General features: G+C 36.1%; 2 protein-coding genes across 4 annotated transcripts; one reads left to right on the top strand and one right to left on the bottom strand.

Moving 5' to 3' along the window:
• Nucleotides 1–8,800: 8,800 nt before the first annotated feature.
• LOC18021944 lies at nt 8,801–13,942 on the top strand. Of its 3 annotated transcripts, XR_002900366.1 has the most exons (7): nt 8,801–8,993; nt 9,381–9,533; nt 9,911–9,985; nt 11,187–12,043; nt 12,128–12,676; nt 12,760–12,837; nt 12,916–13,217. XR_002900366.1 is itself a non-coding variant. In XM_024158393.1 (6 exons), the coding sequence occupies exons 1-6, from the start codon at nt 12,577–12,579 to the stop codon at nt 13,919–13,921; spliced, it is 669 nt and encodes a 222-aa protein (XP_024014161.1). In that variant the 5' UTR covers nt 12,140–12,576; the 3' UTR covers nt 13,922–13,942. The 3 variants fall into 3 exon arrangements, 1 of the variants encoding a protein (XP_024014161.1); XR_002900367.1 differs by lacking the exon at nt 9,381–9,533 and having other exon boundaries at nt 8,971–8,993; XM_024158393.1 differs by lacking the exons at nt 8,801–8,993; nt 9,381–9,533; nt 9,911–9,985; nt 11,187–12,043 and adding exons at nt 13,385–13,611; nt 13,727–13,808; nt 13,892–13,942 and having other exon boundaries at nt 12,140–12,676; nt 12,916–13,067.
• Nucleotides 13,943–15,428: 1,486 nt separating this feature from the next.
• On the bottom strand, nt 15,429–24,262 carry LOC112087988. The gene is made up of 4 exons (XM_024158141.1): nt 24,196–24,262; nt 23,291–23,527; nt 15,915–17,161; nt 15,429–15,758 (listed from the first exon to the last, which is right to left on the bottom strand). The coding sequence occupies exons 1-4, from the start codon at nt 24,260–24,262 to the stop codon at nt 15,429–15,431; spliced, it is 1,881 nt and encodes a 626-aa protein (XP_024013909.1).
• Between the last annotated feature and the right edge of the window lie 226 nt (nt 24,263–24,488).

Here is a 24,488-nt window from a genome sequence, read left to right as displayed (position 1 = left end):
GCTAATGGTGATGATGATGGTAGAAGACAACGATCCAATTCTGTTTCAAGAGGCGGTAAAACAACAAATCTGGAAAGATGCGATGGTAAGTGAGATTGAATCCATTGAAAAGAATCACACATGGGAGCTTACTTCATTACCTGAGGGGTTCACGCCAATTGGAGTTAAGTGGGTGTACAAAACCAAGTTCAATGAAGCTGGCAAAGTTGAGAAATACAAAGCGAGGTTGGTCGCAAAGGGATATGCGCAGTGTTATGGCGTGGATTATACTGATTTATTCGCTCCGGTCGCAAGACTTGATACCATTCGTACAATCCTTGCAATAGCTGCGCATTCAAGGTGGGAGGTCTTCCAACTCGATGTTAAAAGTGCTTTTCTGCACGGAGAACTCAAGGAGGATGTCTATGTCAGGCAACCTGAAGGGTTTGTAATCAAGGGAGAAGAAGAGAAAGTTTACAAATTGAAGAAAGCATTGTACGGGCTTAAACAGGCGCCCCATGCTTGGTATAGCAGGATTGAAGCATACTTTCAGCGAGAAAGTTTTGAGAGATGTTCCAGTGAGCACACGCTGTTTACAAAATCAAAGGGAGGTAATTTACTAATTGTCAGCCTCTATGTTGATGATTTGATATTTACTGGGAACAATCAAAGCATGTGTGATGAGTTTAAGAATTCAATGATGCGAGAATTTGAGATGTCTGATTTAGGTAAGATGAAGCATTTTCTTGGTGTTGAGGTGAAACAGAATCATGACGGCATCCACATCTGTCAACGAAGATATGCACGTGAGGTTTTGGCAAGGTTCGGCATAGAGGAATGCAATTCTGTTCAAAATCCTATCGTACCAGGCACAAAATTGCAGAAAGATGAGAACGGTGTCAAAGTCGACGAAACTCTGTTTAAACAAGTGGTGGGAAGCCTCATGTATTTAACGGTGACGAGACCGGATCTGATGTATGGGGTTTGTTTGATAAGCAGGTTTATGGCTAATCCCAGGCTGTCGCATTGGCTTGCAGCAAAGAGGATTTTAAGGTATCTAAAAGGCACAATGGAGCTGGGGATTCTCTACAAAAGAGGAGAAGGTGTTTTGAATCTGATGGCATACACGGATAGTGACTATGCTGGTGACTTAGATGATAGAAGAAGCACTTCTGGGTTTGCGTTTATGATGGCTTCGGGAGCAGTCTCATGGGCATCAAAAAAACAATCAGTGGTTGCTCTTTCTACTACTGAAGCAGAATACATAGCAGCAGCTTCATGTGCATGTCAGTGTGTTTGGCTCAGAAGGGTACATGAGCAGATTGGGTTTGAGGAATAAGCAGAAACGGTGATTATGTGCGACAACAGCTCTACTATTCAGTTGTCTAAGCATCCAGTTTTTCATGGGAAGAGCAAGCATATTGAAGTAAGGTTTCATTATCTCAGAGACTTGGTGAATGGTGGTATTGTTAAGCTATGTCACTGTCCAACAGAGAATCAGATTGCAGACATTTTTACAAAGCCATTGAAGCTAGAGCAGTTTGAGAAGCTTCGTAGAAAGCTTGTAGTGATCGACATTTCTGAAGTAAGCTAAGGTTGGGTGACTTAGCTTAAGGGAGGGATTGTTGGGTATTTGAATAAGTTGTCGTTTAGTTTGAATTGGTCTTTGTTTAGTTTCTACCTCAGTCAAATAAGTTCTAGTCTTTAGGCAGAACGTGGAGTAGTCATAGCAAGTTTGTTCCTAATATTTCGGTTCTTGTTGTAAGGCTATATATAGCCAATCTTTGTTTCATGAATGGATTATCCTTTTGGCTATTATCTGTTATCAAAGTAACACCATTTTACATTTATTTCCTTTCGTGGCTCAAGACTCCATTGATAACATACTAATCGAACTCTACAAAGTAATTTAAAAACAACTATTCTTTTCAAAAATCAACGCAAACAGAAACTACTCCCATGTGTCTTTTTCTCCAGCTAGCATCTGTTGGGCCAAACTCTGCAGGACTATTTAGACAACCACGAGGATGCAAATTGGATCAAAGAAAAGGGAGGTACGAGGAGGACACGAGAGGTTGGGCTGGGCAGAAATTGCAGAAGAGGAAGAAGAAGAAGAGAGATTGCAGGCAGAGCTTGAAACTGCAGCGATTTAGGATCTAATCGTACTGATTATATCAAGTTTTTTGGTCTGAGAAATTGTATAGGTTTTACATTGAAATATATTCATAGACAAAACAAAAAAGCATAGGCATATGTGGAGCTTACACTACAGAACAAATCTTAGTTCTTTTGGAAAGAATTAAATAACAAAAAAACACAAAGCACACAAAAGAAAGAAATTCCGATCGAATTCAACTTTACTGTATTAGTCTCATTCGAACTAATTTTCTTCTCTTCGGGTTTTTTTCTCTTCTTCGTCGTCTCCAATCAAACTGGAGATACATGAGAGAACGAAACTTCCACATCTAATTAATCTTCAATCGATTCTCTGTTGATTGAGGCAATATTCTCTTGCCCATTTCCCAGATAGATCCGTTGAGAAACATGGCGAGCAGATCTGGGTTCACCGTCGTGAAAATTTTGGCCTCGGACAAAACAATGTCGTGAAATTGTAGTTATTTTATACATGTAATTTTTAGTTATGTATATAACAGACTTTGGATTTTTATTGTTTTACTATTGATTTAGTGCGGGCTTTTTATATGTTTTTATTAATATTTTATTATTCTTTTCTTGTATAAAATTTATAAGTATGTTTATGCTATGATATGGTTGTTATTGTTGTAATTTGATAATTCTATTTGCTTTCAAAATACATCTATAGCTCGTGGAGTTTCTGATTTAAAATATATTTAATGTTTTTTTTATACTTTGGTAGTTATATTCTTGTCTGCTAGTGTTCAATAGCTGCGGAAAAAATTAAAGTTTGTGTTGATGTAGTTGTTTTTAGTCTTAACCTTATTCTTTGATCGCATTTTTCTTCTATAGATTGTATGTTAAGTTGTTTATTCAAATAAATAGCATCTATTCATAAGTGCCAACCAATATCTATTAAACAAAAAAATATGTAGAAGAGTGCAACAATGACTTTAATTCAAAAATCGATGTAAAAGTGACAAGTATCTCTAAGCAGAAATCGCTATAAAGAATGAAAACAAAAAAAGAAGTTTTTCTAGTTTTTGTAAACATGTCGATTAAACACTAAATTTTAACATAAACTTTATTGTAGACAATTTTCATTGTTTTCCTTTGCGGTACTTCTTTCTCGTTAGTAATAAGTATTTTCAAACTTTTTTTAGATGTTACTCTTGAAACTGCTACATAGAGCTGACCGTAAGAGAAGTACAGGTTTGGGTAATTATAACTCAACTCTCTCAAGCGTTTGACCTTGACTCTTGTTGATACGATCCTAGGTGATCAACTCCGAAGAAAAGGCTATTGAAGATGCGATGGACTCGTAATGCTGGCTTGGTGATCGAGTGGATGACTCGCGATGGTGGGTGGATGCGATGAGAAGCGGTGGTGGCTTGTGGATCGGATCGTGGATGTGCGATGGTGGTGTGAGCGTGAGATCTATGGTATGGTGATGATGAGATAATATCGATTGTTGGTGAGGATGAGATGATATCGATGGAATGGAGGGATAGAAGAATCTCTTGTAAACAGATTAGTTTTTAAGAGATTCGAATTTCAGAGTTTTTAGTTCTCAGAAATCAAAAAGAGAGAAGAACACGTTAAAAGTTTGATCAAAATTCTTCACTGACTATGACATAGGCGATTTTCTCTACTTTATAGAGTAAGAGAGAAAATCGCAGCCCTAATAACAAAACAACATGGAGTTTGAAATAAAACAACAAGAAGTTTAATTTAAAAATAAAACAGCGAGGCGTCCCTTCTAAACCTAAGTGGTGCGCCTAAAACAACTAGTGCACAAGTCATTGTGACTTTGCACGTTATTACCCATTAGTAACAACTTCTAAGTAACTCGACGTAGCAATGATTTCTGCCTCGTTAAAAACCTTGGAGAAGAACCTCCTTGCCTTCCAAAATCCTCACCAAGGAAAAGAGTACAGAATCATCACCTAAGTTACCTAGTCATTGTTACTGGGTTCTTCATTCTTCAAGATAGAGATGTTGAAGATGTGAGCTCCAGCCTCCTGGTGATCGCTGTCCTCCGTGGCAATGAGTGCGTGAGCCTCCTTAGCCATCTCTCTAGCTCTGGAACGAGTGATCCTGCCAGCTACCTCTGGTTCCTTCTCCTCTGAGCTGGTCACGATCATATCACTTGTTAATAGTCATTGCAAAAGCAAGTGGTATGGGGAACTGTCTACGACGCATACAAAAGGAAAAGCGTGCGTCTACCGGTGTTATAAATATCCTTGGTATTAACATACACTCATCAACGTGATTGTCATAATTTCCCGTAATCACTCTAGCCCTGATAACATGATTTGCCAACTTAGTACCTATCAATTTTGTACCATTGCACAATCTACTCTTAGGGTCAATGTTTCGTAGTAACATTATCAGAGCTCCCACCTTCAAGAATAGTTTGTGATTAGACATTCCTGAAATCTTAATGCTATTCAAACCCCCTTACGTATATATGATGTCATCAGCATCATTTATGTCTAAAGGTTCAATACTATCTGCACTTAGATATCTTTTTTCTTCACCTGAATATTTAACAGTTGCAAACATTAGTTACATATAACAGGATTATTAATTTTAGTACCGTTTTTAATGATCATTCTTTATTTAATTTGAAATATGAATGTATAAAACGTTTAAGGTGAAGATCGGTCGTGAATAAGTCCATATTATTGTTAACATATGGCTACATATTCTAAATTTATTGGCCGAATTAATGATATTAAAATTATCTTAAAAGTTTGAAAAATACCTGGTAACTTTGATAGCATATATTGGTTTATGATCTCCACATCCACATTCATAGGACGTGATATAGCTCTATCTCTGAAGAACGGTGCATCTGTATTGGTGGCAAATCAATTCACCATAAATCTCCTGAACAATCGATCGTACAAGATCGTCGCAATCGAGAATTAGCAAATCTTCTTGTATCTCAATTTCGACTTCTCCAATATTAGGCTCGTTTATGTTTCCGTCAGTAATATCTAATATCCACTTTGAGAATGTTTTAAGATCTTCAGCATCGTAATCAGTCAGCAAGCATGCAATCTTATATTTTGTGTAAGTTGTAAAACTTCACATTTGTGCCAAAGCGCTGATGAATTTAAAACGGCCATCGCAGTTTGAGACCTTGTCGCATCTGGTATTACTGGAAAAACCTGTCTAAAATCACCGCCAAAAACAATTACCTTACCACCAAACGGTTCCTGATACTTTAATATATCACACATGCTTCTATGCAATGTATCGAAGCCGAACTTGCTCATCATGGGGGCCTCATCCAATATTATAAAGCGGATCTCTTGATTAATTCCGCTAAATACGAACCCGACTTCATCAAGCATGTGGTATGGTCATTAACATTAATAGGAATGGACAATCTAGAATGTGCCGTTCTACCACCTTGCAATAGTAGTGATGCAATCCTACTTCACCTTTTGGTCTCAAAGCAGCTCCTAGAGCACTCTAAAGGAAAGTTTTTCCAGTACCATCAAAACCGTAGACAAAAATAAAGACTCCACCAGAATCCTGGTTCACTGCGTCTAATATCTCTGTGTAAATCCCAAGCTGTTCATCAGTTATCTTCGACGTGAGCTTTATATGTTTTTTTCGCAGTTCATTTCGATTATAACTCTTCTCGTCACATATTAGAGTATTTTTGTATTTGTCGATCTCAATATCATCTGAACAGGGGATCTTGTTGAAATTGGATAGAGCACTACCACTCGTTCTGAAAATCTAAAATTTTTAATTTCTTCATCATCCATAACCAAATCTGCAGATAGAATTGAAAAAAATTAGCGGGAAACAATTTAAAGTGAACACGACATACTTATTTGTGTAGAGTTAGAAAGTTCTGCAACTTAAGATGATGGCAATAGAAATTGTGAAGTTCCAACAGGAAAATTCGTGAGTTTGTTGAAAACTGGATAAAAAATTGATGACCAAAGTTCTGCAAGTTTTTGATTTTTTGCAACTTCTAAAACACATTTCAAATTGGTGATAAAAAATTAGGTGCTTATCATTTTAAGTGGAAGCAACCCTTTTATTTGCCTAGAGTAGCTAAATTCTGCAATTATAATTTTATACGACAAACAAATTTGTGAAATCCATAGCTTATAAAGACGATTTAACATGAGGTGATAGGGACTTTGAAAACACGTTTTCATAGCTTATGAACTCTGGAACTTTCGAGCTCATTTAAAAACGATAAAACACGAACAGGGCTACATGTTTTATCATTAAATAAATTTTGATCAAATCCAAGACTTTGAAATCATGTTAGCAGGAAAAAAAACGACTTTCTTGAGTTTTTCTTTAGGGAAAATTGGAAATTTAAGACACAAAATGGAAGAACTTGTCCCTTTAATACTTTTTTAAATTTTGGCAATTTTGGACAAAAATAACCTTATAAATACTTTTAATTGCGAAAATAAATATTTATATATAGTTATTAATTCCGAAAATTCCAAAAAAGTAAAGAATATTATTCTAAAAAATTATTTTAGGAAATACATATATTTATAAATATGTTTTAGAAAACGTGTTCTATAGTTCTAGTGTTTTATAGAATTCGTTTTCTACTATTTGGTATAAGATCAACCAAGTCTAGAATTCGGTTTCTACTATTTGGTATATGATCAACCGAGTCTAGAATCGATGTTCTACTATTTGGTATGTTTTCTAGATCTCTCTATAGAATACTTTATCTAGAACTTGTACTACATTCTATATACTGTAGAATATGTATTCTAGAATTTGTTATATATTCTATGTTTTCTAGAATTTAACTTCTACTGAGTTGTCTTCGTTCTAGTGAATATAGAATCCATATTCTACCAAACTTAACAGAATCACAGAAAATCTAGGATCAGGTTGTATCCAACAAAAATAAAATATTTGAAAATATTTTATTTTCCTTTTTTTGTTTCACGTTTTTAACATATTTGGGAAGTTTTTTTTTTCTGTTCTTCTTCTCTTTCACGACAATTTAACGATTTCATTGAAGTTCTTCTATGATTTCTGTTCTTCTCTGATTTCTGTTCTGGCTATTTATATAGTTCAGACTGTATACAAAGTTACCCAAAATCAATTTGGGATTTTAAACCCTAACATATATAGATTGAACGAAAGGGATATTGAATACATTAAAGAGGTTACCAATTGGATGAGAAGATTGATAACAATTGAGGATGGACTCTGGAGAATCGACTTGAGAAAGAGCGGAGAAAACGATGGACATGTTCGGCAAAGATGATGATATCTTATTTAGGCTCGTAATTGTATAGTTTTTTTTTTAATTTCTATTTTTAATTAATATTAATTAAAAACAATATATTAATATGAGAAAAATTATTTTTTAGGGGCAAAAGAGGATTACGATTAACATAAGTATTAGAGAGACAATTTTTTCTAAAAAAGTACTAAAGGAACAAGTTCTTCTATTTTGTGTCTTAAATTTCCAATTTTCCCTTTTCTTTATCTTCTTTTTCTGGTGTAAAATATCATCTGATAGCATTTTCCAAGTTGCGTTCCAGACATTTAGAATTGACCCAATACTATTCGATAACAACATTATAACAAATAGTTTACGTAGAAACCGTCCAGATCCCCAAATAACTGGCTTCTTTAATTGTTTCGATATATTCTTTATCATCATCCAACAATCCTAATGCAAAGCAAACTTCTTGGAAAGTAGCATAGAGCACATCGTTTACTGTTCTAATATCTTCAAAGCACGTAGGTCCTTTCACGAGGTTAAGTAAATCTCGTAGATAATATACTTTGCCTAATGTAGGCGGCACATATGTGATCCTGCCTATAGTTTTTTGTCGTTTTCGTGGCTCCCAAGTTCTTGTCTTGACATGCCATGCAAAATTAGTTGGAAAATCAGCATAAGTGAGCTCTTTAGATTCTGGATACATACTATTGCATTCCATCCACACTAAGAATTTAGACTTACTAACAGAGATATAATTTAATACATCTTCAACCGGGTCATCTTCGTGATACACGAGAAGTTGTTGATGAGGATGATGGAATGAAAGCTTTTCAACTGCTATCATACGAAACTGAATAACAAATTCCAAGATACGCCATACTGCATCACAAGCGGACACATATCTGTATATTATATTGACTTTAGAAACTAAGAAAGTTAATTGTTGAGACTAAAAAATTTAGGGAGAATTGTTTTATAATGCAAATTGAATTACAATTTGTCCCCCTAATGTTTTCTGAAAAATATTTGTTCTTCTAATATTTAATTTAAATTTAATCCAATTATATCCTTTAATTACGTATTAATAAATTAATTTATTTTTAAAAATGTTTTAAGAATTAAAAAAAGGAAAAACAAGTAGAACACCAATTCTACCAAGATTAAAAAAAAAAAAAGGAGAAACCATCTTCTTCACCTTCACCGTGAGTCTCCATCTCCTCCAAGTCACCTGCAAACTGTAAGTAAAACATATTTCTTCTTCTTCCTTCTTTGTCTGGGTCGTATTTCTTCTTCTCCATTCAAACCCTTGATTCTAGGGTTTACAATTTCTCAATTGATTTGGGGGTTTTGTTTCTGGGTTTGAGTTTTCATTCAAGTGTATTCTCATTCAATTGTTTTTGAGTTTTCGCTCATAGCCACATGTATTCTCATTCAATTGTTTTTGAATTTTCGCTCATAGCCACATGACCGATTCTGGGTTTGCTAATTTCGATTCTGGGTTTGCTAATTTTGATTCTGGGTTTGCTAATTTCGATTCTGGGTTTGCTAATTTTTGTTTACTTCAGTATCAGTGGCGCTTGCATTACGATCCACCCACAAATCCTGCAGCTCCTGCTCGTATTCCTGGTGCTTAGCTTCTGTGAGTTCTCCTTTGAAATCCATCGACTCTCTTCTATTTTTGTTATCTTCTTCATCGCATGTCTTCGATTCTCGTACACAGTTAGTGTGCTCCTAAATTTGTTGTCCTAATACTCGCGATTTTTTCACATATCGACTTTTTAGCGGTTAGGTAAGGGTTTTTTGATGTGAATATGAATAGTGTTATTTATGTATGATCTGATTCGTGGTTAGTTTTGGTTTTAAACTAGTCGTCGTGCTCCATCGGTGTGATTTTTTTGGAACTTTTGAGTTAGGTTGATCATGCAATCGTTCTGTTTGATTGAAATTTTCTCGATGACTGTCGATTCGTGACCTTGATGAAGTTTTATGCTCTTATTGTTGCCTGATCGATTGTTACGATCTCCAGCTAATTTCGAATCACTGGAACTCTGTCGGCTTGATTAGCAGCTTGCATCTCCCTTGAGTTTTCGCTCTTTCTCCACCTTGATTAGCAGCTTGCATGTCTTTATCTGCCGTAAATCCATCATAGTCGTTCTCCCTCTTTTCCGTCGCAATCGTCGTAAGCAACTTCATTTCTCATTTGGCTATATATTCTTCAGCTGTGTTTTCTCGTTTACATGTTTGAGATATATGGATTTGAAGTTTTCTCATCATGCTTTTTCTGGGTTTCTATAGAAGTTTTGATCACAATAGCTTGTTGATTCCACCATGTGAAGTAAACTGATGTCTTAGTTTTGCCATTTTTTTTTCGCTAAGCTCTTTGTTTTGCCATTTGTCTTTGCTCTCTGTTGATTTTGTTGTTGTCGCTAAGCTCTTTTTTTCCGCTAAGCTCTTTGTTTTGCCATTTGTCTTTGCTCTCTGTTGATTTTGTTGTTGTTTGTTCAAAGTTTTGAAACTTTAAAATGTTTGTTCTCATATGATATACTCGTTTGCCAGTTCCAAGCTTTAGCGGATCACCTTTTCCGCAATCCAGATTACCATAAACAAGTTAGGAAGCATATTGTAAAGCAGGTACGTTCTGAGATCCATTCTTGTGCCTAAACTTATAGATCTGTTCTGGGAAGAATGTCGAGCTCTGTAGTTAGTGTCTTTACGGATGTCTGTATAGTCTACGTACTAGTTGTTTTACTTTACTCTTGCTTCTTATTCTTAAGCCTCCGGGCACTTTTTTCCCCGGATTTAGCAGTGAGCTGAAATTTTGTAATAAATTTGAAGAAATCTTTGTTCATATTTTTCTTTACAACTGAATGAACAGATTTGAAACCAATAGACAATGAGTTAAAATTTGTAATCACCGTGAGTTATATCAACTGAATGAACAAATTTTCATATGTTTCTTTACAAAGTTGTCATGGCTAATTTTATATTCTACTTTATCTGTGTTGGAGATCCATTTTACCTAGAGTATTAGTTACTTCGATTATCGAAGTATCATCCCTTGTTTATAGTAACATTAGTTGAATGGTTATCTGTGCTTCTTATGGACTGCTTGAACTGCATGAAAGGTGATATGATATATTTACTGAGTCACATTTTCCAGAGTTGTACTGGTAAACTACATCTATGGTGAATAATAGATAGAGAAACATACGTTCATATGTGCCGATTTGTTTTGTTTTCCCAGAATATTCTTGTTTATGGATAATAGATAGAACCAAATATATGATTTAATGTAAGATAACCTTTAAATGTCATCATATGTCTGAAAGTTCCTCTTTATTGCCATTTTGTGTAGTTCGTAATGTGGAGATCTCTTTGTGTATTATATTTTTGTCAATTAGATACCTCACCATCATCTGTAATCATCATTTCCTCCTTACAGTGTCAATGCTAAAGCGTCCCAGGAGTCCTCCAATTTTTCATATGTTTCCTTACAAAGTTGTCATCACCGTGAAGTAGTTATACTAGACAATGAATATAGATGATTGTTTGTAATATATTTTTACGTTTTGTTCATAATTTTGGTTTTAGTTAACTTATTTTGCTTGATTTTAGTTAAGTTTTTAAACCGAACCTGCTCTCTAGGTTCACTATTGGATACTGCTGGTGAAGACATGTGCAATTACCTTCGTGTGTTGTTTTTTTTTCCTTCTAAGTTGAATTCGTTTATATGTGCGTGGGTCAAAATCAGAGATCAAGTTGTTTTTAAATATTTGTCGTGATGAAGTTGAAGCCAAATTTTTTGCTATGTCTTTTTTGTTTTTATTCGTAGGTATGGACGAGGAACTTCCGAAACTGCTTTTCGAGCCTGGTTTTGTGAATGATATTGACAAGATCAACAATCGATGCATTCTTAACACAATGGACTCCGTTAAGAAAGCACTTTCAGACGAATACAAAAGAGTTCTGCTAGACCCTGTCTTAGGACCTGTTTTGTCGATTATCGAGAACGACATGGGATATTCAGGGCGACTAATCCATAGCTTTCTGTGTAAGGAGCTCATCACCGACAAGAAACACGAGCTATGGTTCGTGTTTGCGGGGATACCTCTTCGATTTTCTCTGCAAGAATTTCATGCGATTACTGGACTGAACACGGAAGACGATAAGACTTGTGATTTCAGTGATTGGGTTGATGATGGCGGGTTCTGGAGTAAGTTGTTGAGAAGCAAACGTGGAATTACTTTGTCTAACATAGAAACTAAGTATCTTGGGCGTGTCAACAAATGGAGGCGTGAAAACAGGTTGCGGTTAGTGTACTTGTATGTTATTGCTTCTCTGGTAATGGCAAAGAGCAAGACCATTAATATCCCAAAAGAATATATCATTCTTGTTATGGATCTGGAGAAGCTACGGAAGTACCCATGGGGACGTGTAGCGTTTGATTTTCTAGTGCAGAGTATCAAGAAAGTTCGTGTGAAGTTGACGCAATCTACAGGCTATGCACTGAATGGCTTCTCAATAGCTTTTCAAATCTGGATCATGGAGGCAATTCCCGTTCTCAGATATATGCTGTCTTCAAGATTGGACGATGTGATCGCTGGTGTTGCTAGATGCTCTAAGTGGAACGGCATTAGCTATGTGAAAATTTCAGATATTAAGCATATCGAACATACGTTTTGCACGAAGGTGATTTCTGATTCTTTTGCGTTTTTTTTTTTTTTTTTGCTTTGTTGTATTTCCATGCTAATTGTCCTATTTTTGTTTTTACAGGAGAAGCTCTATCACTATATCTCTTCCACTGGGAATGATGATGTCGTCGATTCTTTGGACTTCGTATGGCCTGATGAAATGGCTGACGCAAGAGTGGATCGTCTTAAAACGATGATCAATGATGGAATGGATTGGAGTCACCATAATTGGGCGGTAGAAGAAGCAATACCTGCAACTCTTGACGAGAATGAGGAAGAAACAGATGAAGAGAATGAGAATGTCGCAGAAGAAAGCCAATTTAGGACACCACCTGCTGTAGGTAGCTCAGTTGCAGGTTCGAGTCGAGGAAAGAAAAGGGTCGCAGAACCTGGTGCAGAAACACGGAAGCAGAAGTTGATGTGCGATCACTTTAAGTCTTTTATTCAAGGACTTTTGCAGACCTCGTTAAAAGCTTTGGAGGAAAGACTTCAGACGAAGATTGATAGTCAAGTAGAGCTGTTGGAGAAGAAATGGAAAACATAGTGGAGATGCTTGAGAAGAAGATTATGGAACCCATCCAAGCAGGTGGATTCACTACTGCTACTCCCACCGCAGCAAAATCATTATCTGGTACGTTTCACACATTTGTAAATTATTTCATTGCTTTGCTTTATATGCAAAAATCTCATTGCATTTATTTTGCACACTCGCAGGCACAGCTGGTGACGTTCCTTTACCGGCAAAAACATCTACCAATGATGTTCCCATATTTGCAGCAAAATCACTATCTGGTACGTTTCACACAAAAGCAAATTATTTCATTGCTTTATATGCAAAAATCTCATTGCATTTATTTTTCACACTCGCAGGCACAGCTGGTGACGTTACTTTACCGGAAAAAACATCTACCAGTGTCATCCCTTTAGCTGCTAAAGCGTCAACAATTGCCGCCTCCAAATCCATAACGAGGTCTGCATGTGCTATTCTAAGCAATGGGGAGACTTCGCACCCTTCCAAAAAGGTAAGGAAGCGCAAATACTAAGACCTGATGCCCTAGAATCAAAAATAATGTCTTTTTTTAGGCTACGATGTATTCTGTATAATATAAAAGATAATGTAGTTCTTAGATTTGTGTGTGTGGTAGTATTATTTTTAAAATGTAATATGTGTGTTTAGAAACTACGCTTGAAAAATCTATTTTTTTATGTAGACTTTTGGTAAACTTGAAATATGTCATGTTAATAATTTAATATATTTGTCTCACACATGTTGTTAATTTCCTAAGTTCCACTTTTTTTTCTCTTCGTATAATACAAGAGCTATTTTGTACATTATCAGGAAGATGGAAACACAGAACTCCATGACGTGCTTCTCAGTCAAGAAATGGATTTCGACCTGGAAATGGATCCAGAAGACGCTTTACTCGCAAAAGCACTTAACAAAATTTCTCAATCTTCATTTGTAGCTGATTACGATCCGACACAGTCAGAAGATGCAGATCGCCCATTGATTCATGTGTCAGAAAACGATTGGGAAAGTGTAGAGGAGTGGTCACGGACACGCGAGTAAGCACTAAAACACATTTTTAGTCATGTCATAAACACTTTTAAATTAGAGAAAAATATTGAACTTACACGTATTTGATTATTTATTATTATTCTTATTTTTAAATTATTTCAGAGACTTATTAGTTGGTCCCCTCGTGTATAATATAGAAGTAGCTAATCGTCTCATGAATAAACGACTGTGGTTGCGCACTCCGGTAAGTACCTTTAAAATTGATTTTCTTAAAAATCATAACGTGTTCAACTTTGCCAATGTGGTTAACCGATGTTAATGTTGCAGGAAATGGATGGAATTATGTACTTATTTTGAGAGTACACTTCTTTGGCATCTTATTTTTTTTTTTTTTTTGGCATCTTATGTTTCGTTGCTTGACATTGTGTTCTTGACGTAATGATTTTATGTTGCTTGATCTGATTGCTCATTTTTTTCATTGATCCTGAAAATTCAGCAACACAAGGTTTTCTCGTAAAAGAAAAAATATTATACATGAACTTTTTAGATTAGAAATTTAAAAATAAGAAAGTCGTTTTTTTGGGGTTGAGGAACCCAGTAAATACATTTTTTTTTTGGTTAGAAAGAAAAAAAAAAAAAACTGGAACTACGTCCACGGGTTTGAGAGTAGGAATGAACACAGGAGGAACCAGTAGAGCTATTGTAATAAATCAATAATTGTATCCATGCAATATGTTTTAACTATGTAAAGTTGTTTTTATTTAAAAAAAACTGGAACTACGTCCAGGGGGTATCGAACCCGGTCGGAGAGTAGAAATGAACACAGGGGGAACCAGTAAAGCTATTGTAATAAGTCAACAATTGTTTCCTTGCAATATCTTTTAACAATGTAAAGTCCTTTTTATTTAAAAAAAACTGGAACTACGTCCAGGGGGTATCAAACCCGGGTCTGAGAGAAGGAATGAACACAGGGGGAACTAGTAGAGCTATTGTAATAAATCAAGAATTATATCCTTGCAATATTTTTTAAATATGTTAGGTCGTTTTTATTTAACAAAACTGGAACTCCGGAGTATCGATCCCAGGTCTGAGAGAACGAATGAGCATAGGGGGAACCAGTAGAGCTATTGTAATAAATCGAGAGTTGTTTCCTTGCAATATATTTTAATGTGTTTCATTTTTTTTTCTTAAAAAATCTCTGAAATCCCATACGACTTGTTAACCCTGAAATTCATCACATATCGTACAAAGCATCTCTAAACTAAGTTAAACCTCCAGTTTGGCACTTAAACTTGAAAATCAGTACAGAATTTGTCTTTCCTAAAGTGAAAATAAATAAGAAAACCAAATAAGCAAAACGAGTAACAATAAAAAAAAGAGATAGAGAAGAGCCTATATTGGCATGTCACATGTCCCTCTCTTATGTCCTTCGATACCACAGCGACTGCACTTGTGCTTCTTAGACCGTTGTGATCCTTGGGACGCTCGTATCTTATCTTCCACACTTTCGTATCGTCGTTTTTTCCTGCGTCCTGCTGCTCGTCGCGATTCCGGTTCTACAACTTTGGCATGTTCAACATGATCAGGGACACACCAATCATCCTCAGGACCTGCAATTGGATTAATGCATTCCTCATAAGCTGTTCTCCATGCCTCAGTAGTGTAATAATGATCGGTGAGAGTGTGTATCTGCTGGTTCACAGAAAACGCTGCTTTAATTGCATGCCGACACGGAATTTTAAGCAAGTCGTACTTCCCACATGAACAAGTTCTTCTGTCCAAATCAACAAGACAGTCATATTTGTCACCTCTGACCAAAAATCGATCCTGGCTAACTGGGTAAACAATGAATGTTTTACCCTTATCAATCCTTCTCGATCTTCGTCTCAACCTCAACTGTTAGAGGAGCCTGATGCTTTGAGCTAAGTTTTTTACGCTCAAAAAACCAATTGGTTAACATTTCTCTGATGCTGTCGAGTAGAGGAATAACTGGGTACTCTCTAGGAGTTAGCAATTTATTATTTATCGACTCAGCTGGGTTAGTGGTTTTAACATCGTACCTAAATCCGGGGAATTTGCATCGTGCCCATTTCTCAACACCAGCGTCCTGAAGATACTTTCCAACAGCTGGACTAATAGAACAAATGGCAGCAAACTTGGTATCAAAAGCAGAAACTCTGTACTCTTTAGAAGCCTACGCAATCAAACCAGTCAAACCCTGTGTCTTGAAAAATGTTATCACATTATTCAGCAAGTGGTGGATACAGATACCATGGCTAGATTGTGGGTACACTTTCTCAAGGGCTTTAATTACAGAAACATTTCTATCTGACACAAAAGCCAAACGTACCTCATCCGCAATGACAACTTTTAGTTGCCTCATAAACCACTCCCAAGACAGGTCGTTCTCTGAATTGACAACCCCAAATGCGATCGGATATAAGTTCGAGTTGCCATCTAATGCTGTAGCAACGAGCAAAACTCCTTTATATTTATTTTTCAAAAATGTCCCATCCACAACAATCACTCTGCGAATAGCTTTGTAAAAACCTCGTACTGATTGACCGAAAGAGAGGAACAGAAACTTGAAACGTCCAGTAATGTCAGTTTCATACTGCGTATGGGTCCCTGGATTCGCTTCTTTCAACATGTGCAAATATTTAGGAATTTTGGCATAGCTTTTCCCGGGAATGCCTCGAACAATACTAATCGCATACTCACGTGCTTCCCAAGCATGGTCGTAAGAGATGTCACATCCATGCTCTGTACGAATAAAATGAATTATTTCTCTAGGGCTAGGTCCTGCTTTAGCACCCTCAAACTTATTCTTAATCAGATTACCAATAGTTTTTGCTGAAGCTGTCCTACCGACTACGTCTTTATTAGAAGGAGCGCTTGTATGTTGAGCGACATACTTATTGATTCTGAAATACTCTGACCCTTCAAGACACTGTGCACGAATACGCCAGTTGCATGACTTCTCTTTGCAGCGGATACACCACACACGTTTGGTTGATTCCAGTACGTTGTAGTCAAAATTATACTTCATCGCAGAAATTTCCAAAGAAGCCTTCAACTCTGTTTTGCTTCTAAAAATTTGATCCTTCTTTACGACATCAAGCAAGTTAAGCCGAACGTTCTGCTCACCATCAACTTTTTTCTCAACCATAACGGGTTCATCAAACTCTTCCTCAACTTTATGGCCAATGCTTCTAATATCATCATCGCCTGATTTCACAACCTGATCGTTTTTCATACAGCTTGAATCAGAGGCTTTCATCATCAATTCGATGTTAATCGGAATCTCAGGATGTTCAGCGTACACAGTGAATGTCACACACATATTTACCGAGGTTTTATTCCTAGAGTACCCAACAAAATTTTTGAGCTGACGATCATTAGCGATACTCACTGGTGGAGAGCCTACAGTATCAATCAAATCACTCGGTAGATAACTAAACTCAGCTTTGTGATCGACTACTCCATAGTCTTCTAGAACCATTGTTTCTAACTCTGCGAGAGTCGTATTTGATTCAACAGCAACTAACCTAGCTCGTTTTTCTGCATCAGCCACAAAAACCCACTTCTTATCTGTCCCTGATTTCCATGAACCACAAGTCACATAGATATGTAGCATGTTTGAAGCAGAAAATATGTAATTTTAGGAAAAATCTGCTTGATCAATGTGAAAGAATAAGAAGAGAACGATGACAGCCAAAAAAGGGGAAAAAAACGTCGCTACAGCATTAGTCTAAAAAAAAACGTTGCAAGTTAAAAAAAAAAAAGATTTTCGTAATATTTAAGTTCTGGAAGTTAACTAATTTTCCTAGATTTTCTCAGATTTTGGTAGAAGATGTATTCTACGTTAATGTAGAATGCAGTCTCACAGGTAGAAGATGCATTCTACATTAATGTAGAATGAAGTCTAATAGGTAGAAGATGCATTCAACGTTAATGTAGAATGACGTCTAATAGGTAGAAGATGCATTGTACAATAACGTAGATCCTGGTCTAACGGGTAGAAGATGTATTCTACTAACATGTAGAATATAGTCTATCTAGTAGAAGTTATAATCTATCAATTGGTAGAAGATATAATGACCTATAGAAAACGACTTCTACATGCTGGTAGAATATGTGAAGAACTATAGAAATGAGATTCTACGTGGACGTAGAACATAGAACATGCATTCTACCAAGCGTAGAACGAATTTTATAAATATTTTAAAAATATTTTCTTTCCATAAATGATATACGAAAATATTTTAAATTCCTTTTTAGGTATTTTCGAAATTTTTAAAATATAGTTTCGAATTTAATTTTAATTATAACTGCCATAACTGATTTAAAAGGGCAACTATGTCAAAATTTGACAAAAAAATAGAAAACATTAAGGGGACAAATGTTAATTCAATTGACATTATAAAAGCAATTCTCCCAAAAATGAAACATCATAGAGGAATTAAGTATAGCTTCATTGTGGTTATTTGTTTCCTTATTTAAAAATTCGGTTTGTAATGAAAAACAACTTAAAATAATAGTTAAAAAAATCAAATTTTAACCTGCAACTATAATGCTCTTTTATTTCATTTTTTAATCGCTTTCACCAACTCCAACTATTATGTAGTCAGGAGCTTTGGTTATGTATTTGAACTTAATAAAGCATGATTGGTTGCACCATTCGACATTGATGTGGGCTCAAAATGGAATCAATAGATCCCAATTGTATGGAATAACATAAGAGTTACACATTCAACTCCCTTCTTATTAATTGTTCTACCATCTTTCCGCCTCTGATATTTCGGGTAACCAGCTTCATCAATAGTTGTTTTTGGATTAAAGGTCTTGGGGAAGAACTTTGAACATTTTCCTACCTACCCTACAAGGACTGCGCTGATTGTTTGTGTTGCATGGTCCATATAACATGATCTCACCAATAATCTCGTATAGAAGGGGATCTTCATCTTTATCAGGAATCTCAGCACTAATAAACTTGTTGATGTCCTCACCAAAAACTAGGAAAGTAAGAAAGAAAAAACTATATGCGCATGTGGTAATCCTCTTTTCTAAAACTCTATTGTGTATATTGCTGCATTTATGAGGCAATAAATCAGTGCGTTTTAAAAGAAGATAAGTGTTAAGAAAATTACCATGTGTTTGAACTAATGCATGCGTCAAGCTTTGGCTAAACATGATTCCACGAGAGGAAGAAAAAACAAAAGGAAAAAACTGGAGGACGACCTATTTAAGCGTTTGTTGATGTGCAGCTGCGTGAATTATAGGGTTAGGGGTTATGAAAAGTGGTTTTATATAAACATAATAAGAATTATGAATACTTTTTTGTATATTTATCTGCTTATTTTTTTTTTGTTGAACTTACAATTACGATATTTAAATGGAAGTATTAGAGAATTTTTTTGGTATATCTTTTTTTTATTTATTCAGTTTGTCAAACTAACTATTTTGATATGCATAAAATTGCTCTTTCGTGGAAGAAGCTTTATATATATATTCCTTTTATATCCTAAATATGGGCATAATAGCATTACCGATTGTTTTAGTTTAGTTAAACAAAATTTTTACAACAAAAATATTTATCCTTAGACTAACGAATGAGGTTAAGTATCAGAATCTAATCGTGAAAGAATTACTCTATACCAAAATTTAAGTAATCAAATTAATACATAAATCCGATTAGTTAGTTGAAAGTTGAAACATTAAAACCATACCAGAATATTTCGATTTTGTGGGTTTTTATCAAAGAAAATGACTAATCCCGAATTCAAATGTTTTACTTAAATTAAATTGATAGTTAAACTTATATTGAAAACCAGTTTGTTTGTTGAAATTAACGAAACAAAATCAGAACTCGTTTGGTCAGGTAAACCATTCGAAATCATTTTAAAAAATCTTAGTATATTCGAAACCAAATTCTCGGTTTAATTTAAGTGTAACCGACATGGGATTTTTATCAAAGAAAATATTTTATTCAGAATTAAACCGTTTTATCCAAATCAAACTGATAATTAAAACTTATATTGAAAACCAGTTGGTTAGTGATGTGAGCTACGGTTGAAGGGTCGCAGATGAATTTTTAAATTTTTAAACCCTAGTCTCTGCAAGTGCACATCAGTGCGTTGTAGTACTTAGGGTGTCGATCCACATGGAGAGTTGTCTTTTCTGCAAAAACCTCAAACTGGATTAGTAATTGAAGTCAAAGACCAAATGGGGGTTTTTGTGGGGTTTTGGTGTCATGATTTCTACTAAGCTAAACAAGAAATAAAACTAAAAGCAATATACAAGAACAACAGATGAAAAATGTGTTGGGTATTAGGGTTCATCTCTAGGGATGATCTATGACACAAGGAATCTAGGTAAGGATTTTCTATGACTCTGAAACTAGGATAAACACTTATAAGATTATCCAACTCTCATCATCCTAATCATCTAATTACTTAAAATCGGCAATTATCTCTCGCTCTCATGCCAAAATAAGATTATGCATTTCAGATCGGAATCTATCTCGACTTACGTATCCTTTGTAGGTAGCTTTCGTCTCGTACAACGGTGATGTCCATAAGATCCAGTTCAGATAACTTAGATACAACACTCTCGTGGCTCGGATTTAACCTTGGATCGGACACTGGTTTTCTACTCCAGCGTACTGCTTTGAGTACAGGATGAATGGGAGAATCATTTAAAATCGAAATCCTTTAACCTAAAAAACCTAGATGTCATCGGTCATGGGGTCCCTTTCGATAGTCCTCTTACCCAACAAGGTAACTACTCAGACATGGCTGAGCTTGAAAACATCATCATTGGTTTTGAAATAGAAAAGCAGTAAAGTAAAAGAGATTTCATAAACTGAATAGATAGATGAAAAGAAAGAACAAATGTTCAAGAGAAAAATCTCTATCTCCCTAATCTAAACCTAAGAAAAAAAAGTTGAGTGCCTCCCTAACAAGGGGAAAGGAGCACACACGAATTAGATATTCTAAAATACATATTTATAGGTCTCCAAGTCTTTCTGGTCGTCATTAGGGTTTTCTTTGAAGAGAAAATGAATTGGGCTTGAAAACGGACCATTGGACTGAAAATAGGTTTGTTGCAGAATAAAGTCTCTCTAGGGCTGTAAATGATGGTTCACTGCGGTTGGAGGACTCTGAGGAGCGGCCAGGAGGGTGTCTACCGCGGGCACGAGCTCCTGGACCGCGGTGGTTGGATTGTGATGTCCAAACTTCATTCCTTCTCGTGCTTCTTTCGCGAGACTACATAACATGTCTTCAGTAATTGGATATAACCTATGATCCAACAATTGGATTGCATCGAATCCAATTTCATTAGAAATCTGGTTCTCTACTCTATATTGTGTCCATATTTGAGCTTGATCAGATAGTGAGAAAGTCTTAATCGGATGTAAAAGTGGATTTTTCTCCAATTTGCATTGTTTTTGCTAAGTAACCTGAAAAGAGTATTGAAACCACAAATATAAGAAATCCATGATAAAAGCACTTGAAAATAGTTTAAACATTTGAAATATCATAAGAAAACACTAGTGAAAATGGGTATAAATACGGTGTTATCAACTCTCCCAGACTTAAACTTTGTTTGTCCTCAAAGAAAACAAGATCCAAGCTTGAAAATATATTTAACAGAAATCATAAGGAACTCAAAATCATCAGTAATCATACTTCTAGACCATAGTTGAGCTCAATGCATCAGTCAAGGGTAGCCTAGAAAATTCTCACCAAAATATAAATATAACTAGTCTGTTAACCCGTCATGCGAAAATCTACACACTTAGACTTAACTTCCAGTCAACTAGCTCTTAATATTCATTATAGGTTCCAATGGTTCTCATCAGAAGAATAATAAAAGAAGTATTCAAGGCTAGGTATTCAAAGGGCTGTTTATTGGTGAGGTTTGATGTGTTTACTAGAGAGACAATATATTATGCAAAACAACAAGAGAAGATGAAACTGTTGACGTCCACAGTATCCAGCCACATTCTTCTTGCCTTAATATTTTTGATCTCCTTTCTTCAGGTTTTCCTCATAACTCCCTCAAACTTAGATTTTCGTCTAGGTTGTAAAACCATAACTCCTTAGATGAATACTTATAGCCTTTGTTCAAAATATTTTCGGCTATTTAAGACTCTTTAGACTTTTGGTTTCCTTTCCTTTTATTCTTTTTTTTTCCTCTTTTTTTTTTCTTTTTGATTTTTTTTTTGAAAGAGAAAACCACCTTCTTACATAGAATCTTAGGGAGCACGAGATTTACCTTTAAGAATGAGCTTTTTGAGGCACCATTAAGCTTGATAGGATTTCTGATACTCCTCTTTCCCAATTTTCTTCACTCTTTCTCTTGAGTGACTGAAAACTATGTTGGTCCTCCCTCTCCGGCGTTTTTGCACATATCTGTCGATACAAACTTAAGAGAGAATGCATGATGTTTGACCATTTAAGGATATGGTACCAGCTAAAGATGAACTGGTCATCTAGGATAACAAAGAGTGGTAATAATAAGGTAAAGATGTCCTAGAAGTACATCATGATGCCTTCCTAAAACCATTGATGAGAAAATTAGATGTCAAGATTAAGTCCAAGTAAAATGAGCTAGTATATCTTGTTAGAAATAATCTCCATGAATAGAAGTTCTCTGGTGGGATTTCGTAGTGTAGGTACTCTAGCTACCGCCTAGTTTAGTACTAAACCTTGAAAGAGCTTTCATAAAAAGATGGTGTAGAAGCAAACAGGTTGGTTATCATCACGGATTTTTGTCATCATTCCCTCAAAACGTATTTATACTTTGAAAACACTTTAAAAAATTAAAATATTTTGAATAAAAATGCAGAATGCAAAGACTCATGAAAGAAAAGATGGTTAGACAGGGATGAAATCTTCCTCCAGACTTAAATCACACTGTCTCCAGTGTAAAATAAATCAGGTAAGGATGAAAAATAGATATGAATGTATGGAAAAAGATAAGAAAAATAGAACTTACGTGGATGCAGGATGCAATGAATGATGCAAATGATGGTGGAATGCATTTGGGGATGATGGTGATGATGCAAATGATGGTGGAATGCATTTGGGGATGACAGTCAAGGTGGAAGTGCTTTAATCCAAATGAGGATTGATTTGGCCAAGGTGGAAGGTTGATTAGCCAAGTCTAGCCGAGTGCATCAGGTTCCGGGTCAGGGATTTACGGCTGAGGTGTAGCTGGATCCGGCTGAGGCATGGAGCTGGGCTATGAGATGGATGGTACGGCTGCAGGTCAGGAAGTGGGTCGACCGCGGGTCAGGAGACTGGACTGTGGGATGGTGTGGTATGGCCGCAAGTTGTGGGTTGGTTCGGCCGCGGGTGAAGGCGTCGCGGCCGACGGTCAGGTGAGGCTGGCCGCGGATCAGGGGCTCCCAGCCGTGGTGAATCAAAAATTTTTTGTTTTGTGTGTTTTATGAAAACCTGAAACTAAGAGAAGATAAAATATTAATGGAAAAAAGAAAGAAAAACTAAAAGAAAACATACCTACAAAGAAACTGTCTCCTCTAGGATCAAAAATTAGTCTTGGAACTTCTTCGGGATATAAATCTTTGATGCTTTCTCCTTTGTGACAAGTCTTGAGGGAATAGTTTTGAGGGCCATCTATGCTTCACTTTGGCTCTATTTGAGTATCCATCACGTCCAATGGAAGCAAAGATCATGTGTGCATCAAGAGAAATCTTACTGCACATTGAACTTCTCTGGTCAATGTTTTTATGAAGTGTGAAGGGTGGACCTTCTTCTAGGACGTTTTCAGGGACCTTTGTAGCTCCTCCAGGATCAAAAACTGGTATTTCTCCACTGCATATGGTCAGGCAATGAGAGTTCTTTGCATCCTTTCTCATCTCCATAACATGGAAATCATTAGGAACAAGAAAATCTTCCACTTGAAGAGAAAAAATGGGTGTGAAACCTAATAGAACTGCAGAAAAAATATTTCCACTGTGAATATAAATCATAGATGAATCGGTTTTCAAAATACCTGTTTCCTCTGCAGTGAGCTTTGTGATAACACCGGATTTTGACCATTTTTATGGATCGTTTTAATATCTTATGCAGGTGTTTTAACTCTGTTTTCAATGGTTTTTAAGTGATTTCTATGTTTTAGATTTTTAAAAGATTTTTCAGGAACTTGGACTAAAGATGTGCAATTTGGAACAAATGAGCAATTTTAGATAAATGCAGACCGTCAGAAGTATGGTACTCGATGGAGACCTTTTCAACGTCCGATCATCCCCAAAATTTTTGAAAACCTAGAGGAGACAACCAGCTTTCTAATGCAATTGGTTTGGAGACAATCCAACGGTTAGATCTTCAGATATTCTCGATGCACTAAAGACAGAAAATGCAGTCTCGAAGGAGAGCATAGGCCGCGACCGCGGCCAGACTATGATTCCCCGCGGTCAGGACCACCACGACCGCGGCCAGACAACGTTGACATCCGAAAGTGACCTAATTCAAGCCCAAGTCCAGCCCACTACTTATTCTTCAAACCCTAGACGTTTCCAACGAATTAGAAGGCTATATATACTCGTTTTAGGTCATTCTAATGACCAAGTCGTGGAGAGAGAGCAGAGAAGAGCCGCATACCTCGGAGTTGCCGTCTTCGGGAGAAGAAGGAGTCGCCGAAGGAGCCACCATCAATCTCCATCTTCATCCTCGTTCTTCATTCTTTACCTTTCTCTTATTTAATTTCCAGTAAACTACAATACTTCTGTGATGTTCTTATACACTATGATTGAGTGATTCCCTTGTTAGGTTTTAAGGGATTTTTCAAAGGGATTCATGGATTGATTTCTGGTTTGTTAGATTAGAGTTTATCTTTAGTGTTCTTCGTCTAAATTTGCGTTTCGTTTATGTGGCTTGGATCGATCATCTAGCTA

This window comes from Eutrema salsugineum, unplaced genomic scaffold (assembly GCF_000478725.1).
Source record: "Eutrema salsugineum unplaced genomic scaffold, Eutsalg1_0 scaffold_15, whole genome shotgun sequence".
NCBI classification, from domain to species: domain Eukaryota; kingdom Viridiplantae; phylum Streptophyta; class Magnoliopsida; order Brassicales; family Brassicaceae; genus Eutrema; species Eutrema salsugineum.
Note: the sequence above shows the minus strand (reverse complement) of the source record. Positions and strands in the feature narration are given on the sequence as shown.

What these genes read in the sequence shown, in the direction of transcription:
- LOC112087988 (XM_024158141.1), bottom strand. Translation starts at nt 24,262, where the DNA reads ATGAAGATGGAGATTGATGGTGGCTCCTTCGGCGACTCCTTCTTCTCC. An exon ending in CCGAAGACGGCAACTCCGAG is followed by an intron (nt 23,528 to 24,195) that starts GTATGCGGCTCT and finishes TTTTTTCTGCAG; the next exon opens with TTCTATTAGGTTTCACACCC. An exon ending in CCAGAGAAGTTCAATGTGCA is followed by an intron (nt 17,162 to 23,290) that starts GTAAGATTTCTC and finishes CATGGAAATCAG; the next exon opens with GGACAGATAAGAAGTGGGTT.
- LOC18021944 (XM_024158393.1), top strand. Translation starts at nt 12,577, where the DNA reads ATGGAAAACATAGTGGAGATGCTTGAGAAGAAGATTATGGAACCCATC. An exon ending in CGCAGCAAAATCATTATCTG is followed by an intron (nt 12,677 to 12,759) that starts GTACGTTTCACA and finishes GCACACTCGCAG; the next exon opens with GCACAGCTGGTGACGTTCCT. An exon ending in GACTGTGGTTGCGCACTCCG is followed by an intron (nt 13,809 to 13,891) that starts GTAAGTACCTTT and finishes TTAATGTTGCAG; the next exon opens with GAAATGGATGGAATTATGTA.